Raw genomic sequence first — 15,612 nt, forward strand, 5'->3', positions numbered from 1 at the left:
ATCAGAATTCGGCTTACAGGCCTCCAGATCCAATGCAGTAATTCTCCTAATGAAATCAACTCACCAAACACTCTAGTTATTAATTAAATTGAAACAGTAAAAGGAATGCAACCACATTTGTATCCCCAATTAAGAAAATGGTCATATCATTTTCATTATATTAATATTTTGATCCAGTTGATCATTTCATTGAATGAAATCAGACATGTTTGTAATGCCATCATTTTTCTGCTAGTCAGTAATTAAGTTAGTCTACTTCTTATCATTCACTGTGGTTGGCAATAGCGAATCAGTGTGAAGAAGACAGAGGAATCCCCTGCAGCATGGAGTTTATGTTAAGCAATTTGGACAGGAACAGGAGGCAGAGAAATTCTGGGCAGAAGAGGATGGGTACCCGACGAGGGCTCCACCCTCAAGCCTGGAACCATGACCCAAAGTGAGAATATACATCCCTGTTTTCCCACTTAAATGTTGCCTTTTCCAAAACTACCCATGGTGCACCCTGCCCCCATCCTGTGCCTATATAAAGCCCAGAACTCAGCAGGCAGACAGGAGGAACAGCTGGACATCAGAGACTACAGTTGGACATCAGAGAGAAGTAGCTTGACATCAGAGGGACAGCTTGCCAGCATAGCTTCAGAGAGGAGTCTGGCTGGGGATGGCCAGACTCCAGGGGAAGATTACCTTCCTGCTCCATCTCCTTTCAGCTCGCCTTCCCTCTGAGAGCCACTTTCACTGGCAGTAAAATCCCCTACATTTACCATCTTCAAGTCGTTTGTACAAACTCATTCCTCCTGGACGCCGGACATGAACTTGGGTATCACAAGTGTGGGTGCAAAAGGCTGTCACACTGACCCTCCACTGAACTGTTAACATTTAAGCCATCCATGGATGGCAAAGCTAAAAGGGCACTGTAACACTTCCTCTGGGTTTCAAGGATCGCAGGCACCCTCCCCTAGACGCTCCCGTGGAGCTGGTATGGAGTTCACTCTTGAGGTGCCCAAATGCGCTCTCCTTGGCTCCTGCACCCACTCACCTGCGCTCCCCCTCCTGTGAGGGGTGGAGCAGTGAGTGAATGGAGTTCGCTCCTACCCGCACCCATGCACTCTAGTTCTCACCTGCAAAGGGGTCAGGGAAATATCGTGCTTCAGTTTGATATTTAGCTGATAATCTTACATCATGTCTACATAACCAGTCTTAATAAGAACTGCCTCTGATGACTAAAAGTCAAAAAGATCCTTCTTTAAACATTACAAGAAACCATTATGATCTGAGTTTGGTTCCACCTGAGGGCTACTCCAGACAGAGTAATAAAAATTGCTATTTCCTGAGCCTCTCACTGTGCTAAACACATCACACATATTTCTTCTCATTCTTACAAACACCTTAATTTAAAAGTGGGTAATATGAGTTGATTGAAGGGAAAGGGAAAAGATTTCAGGTGAAAAGTGAAGGAGTGGATCATGCATCACCTACCAGAGCCCCACTGCTCAGCAGAATCATGAAGACAATGAAGGTTTCGAACCAATTGTGCTCCACTATCTTATAGCATGTTTTCCTCAAATTCCACCAGAGTTTCCCTTTGCCTTCTTCTATGCTTATCTGACAACACTTGAACTTCCGTACACAGTCTAAAATACGTGGAAAAAAAATGAAGAAAAAAAATTACTCTTTGATTAGGTATATTTGTGTTGGTGGGAGATTTATCTACATTATCACCTGATAATACATTGTAAATAACATTAATTTTTAAGATAGCTTCCACTTACAGAAGCTATCTTAAAATCATCTATATGGCTTTTTAATCATTTGTTTAATAAATATTTATTTTTATGTTTATAGCACTACTATAATGGATTACATTACAAAAACACAATATATAAAAACAGAAGAACCAAAAGGAAAATAAACTTACCAGAAGTTGATATTTCCATCCTGTCCTTATCCTGTGAGTGTAATTCCACTCTATATGGACATTTTACATATTTGAATTCTGATTAGTTCACTTAATGCTGTAACTATTTCCCATCTTTATTATAAGTAAATAAATTTGTGAAAGATTTCATAGTATTTCTCTAAATATGATTACTAGAATTCATATAACTATTCCACTTTTTTTTTTTGAGAGGGAGTTTCACTCTTTTGTCCAGGCTGGAGTGCAGTAGCCTGACCTCGGCTCACACACTGCAGCCTCTGTCTCCCAGGTTCAAGCGATTCTCCTGCCTCAGCCTCCCGAGTAGCTGGCATTACAGGCACATACCACTACGCCCGGTAGAGATGGGGTCTCACCATGTTTGCCTGGCTGGTCTTGAACTCCTGACCTCAAGTGATCCGCCTGCCTCGGCCTCCCAAAGTGCTGGGATTACAGGCGTGAGCCACCATGCCCAGCCCAATTCTACCATTATTGAATACTTCGTTTGCTTTAAATCTGGCCATTATCAATAAAAATCCAATAAACACCTTTGTATAATTTCTGGATTGCTAGATCAAAGCCTCTTCCACAAATACTTATTGAGTATCTACTATTGTCAAAAAATTGCATAGAACAAATTATAATACTATAACATGTAAAACATAGCCTTGTCCTCAAAGAATATACATTTTAAGTTGGGGCAATTTGTCTACAATTCTATAGTTATGGAAAGCCACAATTATCACAAAACAAAGTATTATGAGAGTTTTCTGGTAAACTTTGACTTCCGAGCTTTATGGAGGAAATGGATTTGAGACTAGATCTTGAAGGATATATAAAAGCCATATGTAGAAAACAAAGCTGTAAGAATAGAGAAACAATGATACAAGTAAAACTTAGTGACAAGAAAGTCTGAGTTACACAGAAGGAAATAGGAGTCAAAACTAGAAAAGCAGCTTAGAGCCCAGGGTTTTTGGTGGTTTGATACACAGCATTGCTATTACAATATATAACTGATCCATACCTCAAATAACATAATTTTAGCTTTCTTCAGAAAATCCTTTTGCGATTACTCCAGTGACATGTTGCCCCATATCATATGACTCATCATAGTATATTTTGGCATTTTTATGATCTATCTTTTTTCAGGAATAATAAAAAATATTTGACCTTGACTGAAATAGGAGCTGTTTCAGTGAAGGACAAATTTAAATGTACACTTATCAATTAGTACCCATTATAATATCACAAAATAGTACATGATAAATTCTTCTCTCACTTTCTTATTTATTTAATTTTTAAACCTAAAGAGAGATGTGTGTGATTTGGCTTTCTGTCCTGTAAGATATTTTATAAGGCCACAGAAAAGCCAGTTAGTAATTTCTCAGAGTTAAAAATGATTCATAAAAATGAAAATATCTAATTACGTAAATTAAACTTTGCCTTTTAAAAAGTTGCATTTTTTTCAAACAGCAAATGCATAAAAACAAATAAATGAACAGTTGTTGGATAGATATAGATGATTACTAGATAGGTAGATAGATAGATAATAGATGGTAGACAGATAAACAGACATTTAAACAAATAGGAAAAAATGGACAGATAAGAGGATATTCAAGACCACATATGTTATTGTTTTGCTTACCTTCTGTAAAACAGGCTTCAGGTTCAAGGGATTCCTCAGGTTCAACCTCAGGCTGTTCTCCCTCAGCAGGAGCTCCTATATCAACTGTGCTGCCTTCAGATGAACTAGTTGCATTTAGCTTCTGAAAATCAATCCCACAAAAAAAAACACATTTAATTATTTTCTTTAATCTAAATGTAAAAATTAATTAGGTGTGCCCCCCCATCTTCTGTATGCATTTTCTTGATCTGTAATTTAAGAATAACTTAAACATAATGCCAATCCGCTTTGGTAAAGGTCGGGGGTCACAAGATTAGATACAACACCATAGTATTTTTTGTCTTTAAAATATGGTGCTAACAACTGAAATAACTTCTGTTTGAGCCTATGTATAGAGATTCTGAAAGAAAATCCTGCAGAAAGCTTATGTAAGCTGCCAGAGTCATATAATCATCTGTGATCTTGCTTTTGTACATTAGTTTGCAAATGGTTTGCAAATAGTTTGTTTTATTCTAAAATTGTGACCCAACCAATGAAAGCTGCATAAGTGTATTTTCATGTCAAATTCAGAAAAGATTTGATCAAATGCACATAAACAGCAACCATCTAAATTTATCCACTTTTCATTGACATGAAAACATATATCAGATTGTTATTAAATATATTCTATAATTTTCTAATTCCAAAAAGAGCAGCACATTGTTAGCTATATAGCAAGAGCTGATATTTTGCATTCTCTTTGGCCAATGCACTCTTGTGTTTCATTGTGCATTTGGAAACTACTTGTTACTCTGGCACTCTTACCTGCCCTGTTAGTACAGGCAGAAATGAATATTTAGTTGTTCTTTTGTTTTCCTTTAGGTTAAATCAAATGTCACTAAAAGAAAAATATAATAGAAGTTGTTTTATATCTTGAAATGCAATAAACTTTAGCCAGGTCGGTCCATTCTTGGGATCAGCATACATAAAGGGATCCCAGTCTTTAACCTGGTCTTAAAATGCTCCAGAAATGATGCAGGGCCAGGTGTGAGTGCCACACAGGAATCAGAGTAGTTTGGGCCACAGCATTCTCGGACCTGTTACAATGTTATTACCATTAGTGCATAACATTAGGAGATGGTTGAGCTGATAAGAGCTACTTTATAAAAAGGATGAGGTAAGCACATGATAAAATGCACACTGAAGTATGTTAGACTAGAATAAGATGGATGCTGTAGTCAGTACTGGAAATGTTATATTTATATTTGGGCATAGGATTATGTGGATTTTCTCTAGGAAGATGTCTTCTTTATTTTATGAAAATAATTTTCTTTATATAAAATATTTCCTTAGCATAGTGATGCTGATGACTTAAAACACATTGATGTATGATATACATGAGATTAAAAATGCTTTTGTCTCTTGTAATTTAAAAATACTAATGATAGAAGCATAAATATTAGATACTTCTGCCTGCTTTGAGTTAGAGAATTATTTTTTAATTTGTCCAAAAAAGTTAAATCAAAGATTATATATTGTAAGGTGCTTGAAGGTTGATGATTTCTTATTTTAATTTTTCAGGTATATCAAATTACTAGAAAAATAATCCTAATATCTTTGTCATTAAAGTTTGAATATATTTGTTCTCAGACGAAACATTACATGTTTTTTTAATTTCCTATCTTTTGGATTGGAATCTTTCTAAGTAATAACTATGTTTCTATACATGTAATTGACTAAAAAATGACTTAAAAATCTTCTCATTTTAATATATCTAATTCACACTAAGCTGTTATGCTATTAGGGACCTGATAATATTGATCTTATCACCTGCGGCATGTTGGAAAATAACACAGGTAATCAGAAAAACTGAAGCTTAGTCACATCTGATGGAAGTACAAACAATCCACAATAAGAAACAAAAAATATTTCTTTTAAGAATAAGGTTCACACTGTAAACACAGAACGGAGTAAGACTTGGGGTGACCCCGAGGGAAAAATGAGGATCCATATTCAGGGTTCTGCAAATGCTCAGGCTGACATTGCTGAATGACTGTATCAGAGTTTACATCAGTGCTAAGTATGTTACAGGTCTTAATAAATTTTGCTTAAAAAAATGAATGAATGAGTGAATAAATGAATGAAAGACATCATAACATAATGAAGTCTAGCCCTTGACAGTGATTGGGAATAGTCACCAGACAGCATATTATAGAAGATCTTCATTAAAATGTGCAAAAGTTTACATAGGATTCCTGTAACATCAATTGTCACTCCGGCTGCCAAGTATCTGGGTTGCCAATACTTTAAATGACTTTGGGAAGACTTTCACCACCACACCATTTCTTTCTTCACTGTCTATTTTTCAACAATCATGATTCCTTGCTTTCATAAAGTCTCCCCAATAATTCTGGACTCCTAATTTCTTCCATCCATCTTCACTCACCATATGCACCCTAGGCTGTTCACCAACCTTTTCATGGCTTATCATACATATTGAACCTTGATAATGTATGGGTCAAATTATTTTGGACAGATGGATTCTGGGTACTTTAACAGGCTTGTAAAACATTTGGGGGCAGAAGCCATTTACTCTAGGCCCTATGGATAATACACCAATATGGATAATATGAATAATACACATGTACTCTAGGCCGTATGGATAATACACCAATATAGTTCAATACAAGGAACAGACTTTGAATTGCCAAAATGCTGTTCATTAAGTATTGAATGAATGAATGAATTGCTAGATACACTGTCTGTTTTCAATAGCCTGTTCAAATTAGCAACTTGCCAAATAGTTTGATCCAAGGTTAAAATCAGAGAATATCAAACAGAGTTTGCTGTACTTGGCTGAAAATGAGAAGCATGTTGAAGTGTTTTTTTTTATTGCTCTTTTGTTCATTTTCTCTGGAACTTAAATTATAAGACATTCCTGTATTTTCTCTTATTTAAATCACATTAAAAGTAGAAGAATTAACATTGCTCCCTTTCATTTTAGTGCACTACCTTAGTTCTGATGTAGAATTAATAGATACCTTTTTCCTAAAGCCAAATATTTATCTATTGAAAGGTCAAGTTTTTACTTTTTCCAAGGTTCAATTCAAAAGTATTTTGTGTTTCTAGAAAATGCATCTCATCAGACTTAATTTTTTAGAGGAAAGATCATGTTTTTGTCACCCTTGTATCTCTAGCACCAATGTTTGTGTTTAATAAATTTTGGGTAAATGAATGAATGACCAGTGCGAGGACTCTTTTATCCAACCACTAACTACTAACACTTCCTATCTGATATTTACTTTCACATTCAAAAGAATACACATAATATTCTCTCTTAATTGCAGAGTAACACAAATCTTTTAAGATTCTGAATTGTGTGGGCAATGACGAACAACTGTTAGAACTAGGAGTACTGTCTTAAAACCAGTCTGCCAATTATTCAGACCTAATGTGAGCGTATGAGGTGAACTGTAGTTTAACTGTGGAGTCAGGAAAACTATTACTAAATCATTTTGACAGTGTTTTCCCTCTTTTCACTCTGTGTACAAGGATCTATAGCTCCCGTGATGAATGGAGCCTCTTTAAGGAATGCAATCTCATCCTTCCCCACTGTCTTCTGAAGCGGAGCAGCACAGGATCCGTCACATGTGTTACTTGAATACTTTTCCACTTACAGTACTTGATTTACAAATAACAAAGAATCTAAGCTGCACATTGATCCTTAATGTCAGCCAATCCAGTATTTATTTAGAGAAGGAAATGTGAGTTTTATCGTCTTGTCAAAAGTTATAGCGAATCAGTGGTTGGATTCTAGATCTTCTGCGCCCCATTCTGCCATGTTTCTCTAAAGAGTCTTTTCGATGATTCAGAAGTAAACCCAATGTTTATCAATTTAAAACATTTAGACTAGATATGTAATCAAATATTGTAGGTTCCAGATAGTGCTTATGATATTGTTGATTTCCATGTTTCAAAACCATGAACTTTAGTATTAATTCAAGTTATATTCATAATTGCTAATATATTTTAATGTAGATTAGAGCTAAATACACATTGGAATATTTCATAAACAAAAAGTTTTCTTTAAGCAATAATCCTGAAACATAGGCAGGAAATTCTGATTTCTAAAACCCTTCTTGATAACATCAATTAAATGACTTTCTTTAAATTACATTCGAGGCAAATATCATAATATTATAAAATATGTTGACTAAAGCTGTTAAAATGTGTAAAAGCCCATAAAATAAAATTAATCAAATTAGGAATATAAAAATATTCAGCTTCATTTAAGGTCATAATTATGATCAACCTAACTGTAGTATATAGTCACCAATTAGAACTGTGAGATGATCATTATGTGAAACTGTTACAACTCATGCACTTAAGAATTTTCAAATAAAGAGTGCCTGTAAATGCTCCAATCTGGGCATAATTCATGGTGAAATACTAAATAAGTAAGTGAACAAAATATGAACTGGCTAGAAGCAGGTCCAGTTTAAAAAGTTCTATATACGTCCCTTTGGTATAATTTGTATATTTAGGTTCACTTTTTATTACCTGTACTTATTTATCAGGAAACTAGTGGACTAACTGATGTTGTTAGCATAGCCCTTGCCTAGTTAAAATTTAACAAAAAAAGGATGCCAGGACAATGAAGAGATCAAATAGGAATAGCTGATTTTATATGCTCTGAAAAAAGGCATTGGCAATCATTTACTTTCAGGTGGAAATATTACTTGAACAATGTTTTTGGTGGATACCTAATATTACAGGACTCTTCCTATTGAAAATCTACTGTGATTCTTTTATATGCTAGATAATTATAATCAAATGATTTAAGCAGGGCGGAATCATATTTTGCTTAATGATGTAATAAACATCAAGATACAATATTTCATTTTGTATTTTTAGATATTATACTTCCAACTTATGCTTTCTGCTTTAATAATAAATTACTACTAAATATCAATGTGCCAAATGAATAGTTTCTCTTTAGACAGGAAATGTGAGCAAATGAAAGTAAATTATTTTCAAAAATAATGAATCACAACAGAAAACGGAAGAGAAAAAATAACTTGCTATTAAATTTTTCATGGGCACACTCATTTCTCATTATGAAGCTAAGATACATTTTGAAGAAAACATAATTAGTAGATATTGTATATAATTTGGGAAAAGAGAGAGAGACTTTAATTTAATTTAATTTAAAAATTGTCACTTAAAAAAGAGAAAACTTCAAATACAGATTAAATCAAGTATCCCATATCTGACTATTTTGGTTTCCAAGAACAAAAAAAGAATATGGTAAAATCAAAATAATTACTCACAGTATACTATATTATCCAGAAAGTCATTTCAGTGTTTATAATGAATACATTATAACATTTTTAAAATCACAAATAGTAGGATTTTAAATATTTTTCTTTGGATGGCAAAAGGAACGCTTATGTTATGATGTCCTAATGCTCAGCAGATTACCAGTGACCCAAAGACACATGTGTTTGGCCCATTTCGTTCTTATATTAAAGATATTTTGGGCATTTTTTTCCATCTTAATCACCATCCCACTGGAAAACTTTCCCATGAGGACTACACATTCTCCAGGATAAAGTCGTAGACAGGTGCCTGTTGAACCCATTCCACCATTGCTTACCCAAACCTTCCCTACACATTTTTGTCCCCTTTCCTAACCCCTGTATTATAAATTAGTATATTCTTTTAGGAAGTGGGCAATGTTTCCTGAAGGAGAATCAGAGACTTTTTCAAGGAAATGAAAAATTGCAATAATGTGAGGATTGAAAATAAACGAACCAGTTCCTTCTTAGCTTCTATTCTATCACCTTTACTCCAGCTGAATCCCCTAGATACACTGATGGATAATATGCCTCAAATATTTTTCTAAACAGGAAATTGGCAAAATGGAATACTCAGAGAATAAGGAAACTAACCTTGCCTTTTTCCAAGAAACAAGCTATTACCCAAAAGTGCCTAGATCTCATGCTTTTCTGAGGAATTAATACATAATAGGAAGAAGTAATTATCTGTAGTCCCTGTGTATACGTGCATCTGTGTTTAACTGTAAACAATTACGCATCTTGGATCCCATTTTATATACCATTCCTCCAATATATGAGGCATTATAGTTCATGAATCTGGAGAGCCAGTGATGGAATATTTTGTTCCAAAGTATAAAAGAATGCTCCAGGAATGGCCTGATTATTGCTTCTTCCAAAGAGCCAACTACACTTTTATATTAGTGTTGTTTTATAGTTTTATTGGCAAAAGGAGAGGAAACTGTATCTAAGTGACAAAATAATTAACATTTCTTAAAAATGATTAAATTGGGTTTAGGCAATTTGGTTAACATATTTGTGCGTAAAACTGTGATTTCAACATTAGGAAATAAAGGTCCACTAATGGATCCCATAGAATGATGTTACATTTATTGCTATTGTCACATGATAGGGAGGTCTCTTCATTTTAAAAACTCCCTAGGAGCAAGAGTTTCTGATTCTTTTCCTATACAGGAGTTTGTGGATCATGATAAATTTAAATAATATTCTTCAGGAGAAAGTTTTCCAGCAGGTCTGAATAAAATAGAACGGAGAGAAAGCACAGAGGAGCCAAGAAGATGAAGAAGATGGACTCTAAATCTATTTTTAGAATGAGCATACCATCTATAAGTCTTTCATTATCACTATTATTATTATTATTTGGTATACAAAAGACATTATTTCCTTTTCTTTCAGTCTAGGAGTTTTAATGGTAAATATAAACAGAGTTTCCAAAGAAATTATATTCTAAATGCAAAATACTGTTGGTCAATTGCTAAATAAAGCAATGCCGTTTTCCCTAAAATGAAGCAGATAAATATTATACTCATGCTGCTAGCAACTGAAACATAGACATTCCTATTCATTTACATTATTATCACATTAAAACATCCTTTGGGAAGTTTGCACATGAATAAGGGATTGCTTTAATTTGAAGATTACCCTTCAGAAAAACATTACACTAAATAAAAAACTGTCAAGAAAGTACAGTAACTGGGCTATATTTTTTTTAAACGCAGAGGATAAAAAGCATTTTCGCAAGTTTTCAAAGAGCACCGACATTTCTCCTTTAGGCTCCTAATATGTTCAAAACTCTGTAACATTAAAAGGAAATTAAATAATTCATAAAGGCATGCACTTTTACTTTTCATTGAATATAATTTCTATTAAAATCTATGTAAGAAGATTAGCAGCTAAATCATTGTATTTTCAGGTTAGGGTTGTCAGACTTGCCTGACCATGCTTTACATGACTCAGCATAATAGCAGCTGTGCGTGTTTTTATTTTACTGCCAATGGAAGGGCAAGGAACGTAGCTGAGTAACATGCAGGCCAGTCAAAAGTCATTTAGAAACTGATTATATTTATAGATGTACAACTTGCTTGGGTAACCTGGGTAAAAGTGGTGGCACGAGCCTCTGGCTGGTTAAAAAACACCAGAGCTGCATTCTTGATGGCTCCAGCTTGATTTTACTCCTGTGAGAAGTAAGAATGGTAAGCGGTGAAGGTCACCATATCGCACTACTAAATTTCACTTCGAAAAATAGTCATTCAAGCATGGCTTCCACATTATTAAATACTCTAAAAGAAAAAAACAATCATTCAAAATCACAAAAGGAATTACATTAATATAATTGAAATAACATTAAAATTAAAGCATACGTGGTTATGACATGATTTTAAATGGTCTACTCTAGAGAATCTACAGAAAACTACTGAAGAATCATACAAATTTAGCAAAGACATTGCAGAGGACTTACTGTGAACACCTAAAAAATCTCTGAGTCCACTCAGTCTGCCTTATAAAAAAATTCATTTAGACATTCCAGAAAAAAAGTCTCATTTTTCTTTGATTAAAAAATTAATTTAGAAAGGATTGGTAATAAGCCTCATGATGTTTCTTACTACTTTGTGATATTTAACAGTGTAATCCTGTCCCCCAGTTAGAAAAATGACCAGACAAAAATGACTAGAAGGCAGACAAGAAATGCTATTTCAAATGGGAGTGTCTGAAATTCTTAAATAATTGTTTACTCTAGTTTTTTAGTGTAGAGCTACCAGGTAAAATTCTGAAAGATCAAAACCTACACATAATCTCTTTCATGGCTATATTTCTAATAATTTGTTATTTTATAAATTTATTTCTAGAAAGTTTGATATAAAGCCAGAATTAAAAACCCCTCCAAATAATGTTAACACTGAAGTAACAGTCTCTATGCTGGGAAGGTATTGGAAGGACTCTACAACTCAAGCAATAAAATAATCCTGTCTGCTTCCACCTGGCAGATCAGTTCTCTTCCTCCAATTCTGAAATACTGAATTCACAAATATTATTTTAGAGTATTTAACTCAGAGCTAACTTAATCAGAAAACAAATCAAAAGCTTAAAGGTAACAAGAGAAACAAGAGATTTCTGTACTCTAAACCCCACATCACTGGACTTCCCTCTTACTTCAAACATAATGGCTTAAGTTAAGGCAAAATATATGCTCTTTTGGAAAACCCAGGGCTGTAAAATCTCTTAAAGTTATGGATGTCAAGTTAAACATTCCTCAAAAGATACTCAAACTTAGCTAAAAGATTAAACTAGCCAATGGCTTCAACATTTGATACTATATAATTCGTTCTTAGTTTATATGACAGCCTAAAACTAAACATGTGTGAAAATAAAAATTGACTTTTTTACTATTAGGGAAATATTCACCATTAGGTATAATTTCAAAATAACGAGAGGGGAATATACATCAAAATTTGAATGACCCAATTCTATTTTATAAATGCTGACTTCAGCTTCTATAATAGCAGTATACTATATCAGAAACTGGGCCACTCCACCCTTCCAGCATAACCCAACTATTATAACAATACTTGTTCAAAATTTTGTTAATAAGATTTTAAGATATTATTCAACTTTCAAACAATAATCTAGTTAGTAAAAATTTAAGTTCAACTAATTAAAGTAATTCTTTGCCCCAGGACAGGAGGTTTTATTACTTTTCCCTTGAATCTCATCAGTTATTTCTTGTGAAACTGATAGCTATGTCCCTGTTATTTATACCTTCCTATATTCAAACATTGTCTGAATTTCCCATTAATTATCTACTTTTACCTAATCACTAACAGCAGTACTACTTAACTTACAAACAAGAAAAAATGGAAAATAACGTACTCTTTAGTAATTTTATCAAATAAATACAGAAAAACTGTCTGAAATAGCTAGTTCTCTTTTTTTTGTTTGTTTGTTTGAGACAGTTTCATCCTGTTGCCCAGGCTGGAGTGCAATGGGGTGATCTCGGCTCACTGAAACCTCTGCCTCCTGGGTTCAAGGGATTCTCCTGCCTCAGCCTCCCAAGTAGCTGGGATTACAGGCACCCACCACCCCGCCTGGCTAATTTTTTGAATCTTTAGTAGAGACAGGGTTTCACCATGTTGGCCACGCTGGTGTCGAACTCCTGACCTCGTGATCCACCCACCTTTGTTCTTTTTTTTATAACTATATTTTCCCTCATAATTTTGGCTGATTGTTAATTATCATGACCATGTTGTGCTACTTAAATTTTACCTTTCAGTGCCCAAACTCCCCTATGTCATCATTCTTTCTTTCCCGACATCAGGAATAGAAGCTTTTATCTTCCTTGCCAAACAATTTGTATGAGGAAGGAACGAATCTTTGTTTTTCCTTGTTATTTTTGTTTGTTAGTGCAAACTTTAAGTACTGGAAATCTTGTCTTCATTTTTGTATAAACAATTAAATATTAAGGTTTTAAATTCCTCTCTTTACCTCCAACTCTGTACTTATTGAGCTACAGGTTAATAGCAAACAAAACAAAAAATATATTCTGTTGCTCATACTCTTCTTGTAAATCAAAGAATACATTAAGTTACCAGGACTTACTGAGTTGGTAAATTCAGAATTTTACATTCTATAATGTATTAAGGATTTTTGTTTCTTTAAACAGCAAACACTGAGCTCAGTAGGGTTAAATATGTTTTTAGTGTGATTCCTCATCAATACCTTCTCTTCAAAAAAAAATGACCTACTTCAGGAAAGATAAACTATATATAAATATCAAGCCAGGATCCCAATCAGATCTTCCTTGAGTAAATATGTCTGTGCAAACAAAATACAATACTATTTTATGACTTATTTCATAAGAATTAAGAACTAAGAACACAGCAAGATGAGAATTGCAACTACCCTCTCATCAGGTATTTTTCCAGTACGTACAAAAAACACTGTTGTGGGCAAATTACAAGGAAGAAAGTGGAGAAACTGGGGCATTTTGAGAAATTTAAAATTATTTTTAAATACTGAAAAAATTCATATCAAGAATACTATCAAGAACTCAAAATGTGAGTATTTGAAACACGAGTCAGCATATTATCTAGCTATATTTTAATCTATCATTAATGTATTTATTACCAATTTTTCCATGGAAAAATGTATTGCTAGACAGATATTTTCTATTTTCTTAACAGGAAGGAAACATGCAATTTAAAAATACCTGATAACTTTAAACAACAGAAATATATAATACCAAAATATCTCCTTATTTAAACATTTTTACCTCTTTGCTTTCCTCCATATCTGACTCGCTGCTGAATTCTTCAGTATTTAAATTTTCAAAGTCAGATTCTCCAACAGCAATTGGTACCGTCACAGTGAGGCTAGGATTGTTTATAAATGACATGTAATCACTTTCATCCACGACATATTTTTCTACACTGCTGCCTATGCCACTAGTAGTTCCATTTCCGTCTTTGAGATAATTGAGGTCTTTGCCTATTTCTATGGTGGTATGGTTGGAAATACAGCTGTCTTTTTTATTGTTTAGATCTTCAAGTGGTTTAATTTCATCTAAAGCTTTCTGCTTCCTAACAAAGGCTTTCTGAATAAATTCACGTATTTTTCTTTTAACAAAATCGATTCCTTTCTGCATCCTTCCCACAGCAATCTGGAGGTTATTCATTTCGTTATCATCATCAGTGGCAGCAAGATTGTCAGAACTGAAGGAACTCAAAAGCAAGGCCAAGAAGAGGTTCAGAACCTGAAACACAGTAGGAAAACAGGTGATCAAAACATTCTATTGCTTCAATTGCTTTCAATCATTAGTTTTCTAAAATTGTTCTTGACACCTTATTTTATTCTAATATGCATTTCTGCTAAATCATGATACACTATTCTGAAAAAAAGTGAATGGAATAAAAAATGCTTGGTCAATATAAAATAATACTATTATCACTATTTGCTTTTTAGTCACTGCAGAAAATACTGAAATCATTGTTAAATAAAACATTTCTATTAAGCTCAGCTACAAAAGATAAATACAGACAACTGTACAAAAAAAACCCTTTTATCTGGGATGCTGATATATTTTGGACATTTGTCGCCTCCCAAATCTCATGTGGAATTGTAATCCCCAGCACTAGACGTGGGGCCTGGTGGTAGGTGTTTGGATGACGGGGGCAGATCCCTCATGCCTTGGTGCTGTCCGCATGTTAGTGAGTTCTCACGAGATGTTGTTATTTAAAAGTTTGTAGTGCCTCCTCCCCACACTCTCTCTTGCTTGTTCCTGCTTTCGTCATGTGAAATGCTTGCTCCACTTTGCCTTCTGCCATTATTGAAAGTTCTTTGAGACTTCACCAGAAGCCAAGCAGATGCCAGCACCAAGCTCCCTGCAGAACCATGAGCTAATTAAATCTCTTTTCTTTATAAATTACCCAGTCTCAGGTATTTATCTGTAGCAATAAAATAATGGCCTAATACAGACGCTATTTTGACTATGTAATTGGAATTTCCTGAAACACTGATAATTTATTCCTAAAATCAACAATTATCCCCATATATTTAAATACGATTTTATTTTTGTGCCTTTGTACCATTTTTTGTACCTAGATAACTGGACAAATCAGGCAAAAATGTATTTATTGCTGGATGAAAAGTCCCAATTTTTATTAAGATAATTATGGCTACTATAATTATACAATATTGAGAAATACTATAAAATGGTTATTATACAATAATTATGATGTTATTGTTGA

The 15,612-nt window shown here is 33.9% G+C and overlaps 1 protein-coding gene across 5 annotated transcripts in view; it reads right to left on the minus strand.

The window, feature by feature from the left end:
* The window catches only part of SCN2A (sodium voltage-gated channel alpha subunit 2), a 195,908-nt gene that overhangs the window by 24,030 nt on the left and 156,266 nt on the right, over positions 1-15,612 (minus strand). For all 5 annotated transcript variants that reach the window (XM_058441550.1, XM_032755543.2, XM_032755544.2 and 2 more), the window contains 3 exons: positions 14,139-14,618; positions 3,558-3,678; positions 1,477-1,631 (listed from right to left, as the gene is read on the minus strand). In XM_058441550.1, the coding sequence (XP_058297533.1) occupies positions 1,477-1,631; positions 3,558-3,678; positions 14,139-14,618 (756 nt within the window). The remainder of the gene's footprint in view (positions 1-1,476; positions 1,632-3,557; positions 3,679-14,138; positions 14,619-15,612) is intronic.

Source organism: Hylobates moloch, unplaced genomic scaffold (assembly GCF_009828535.3).
Source record: "Hylobates moloch isolate HMO894 unplaced genomic scaffold, HMol_V3 SCAFFOLD_1, whole genome shotgun sequence".
Taxonomy (NCBI): domain Eukaryota; kingdom Metazoa; phylum Chordata; class Mammalia; order Primates; family Hylobatidae; genus Hylobates; species Hylobates moloch.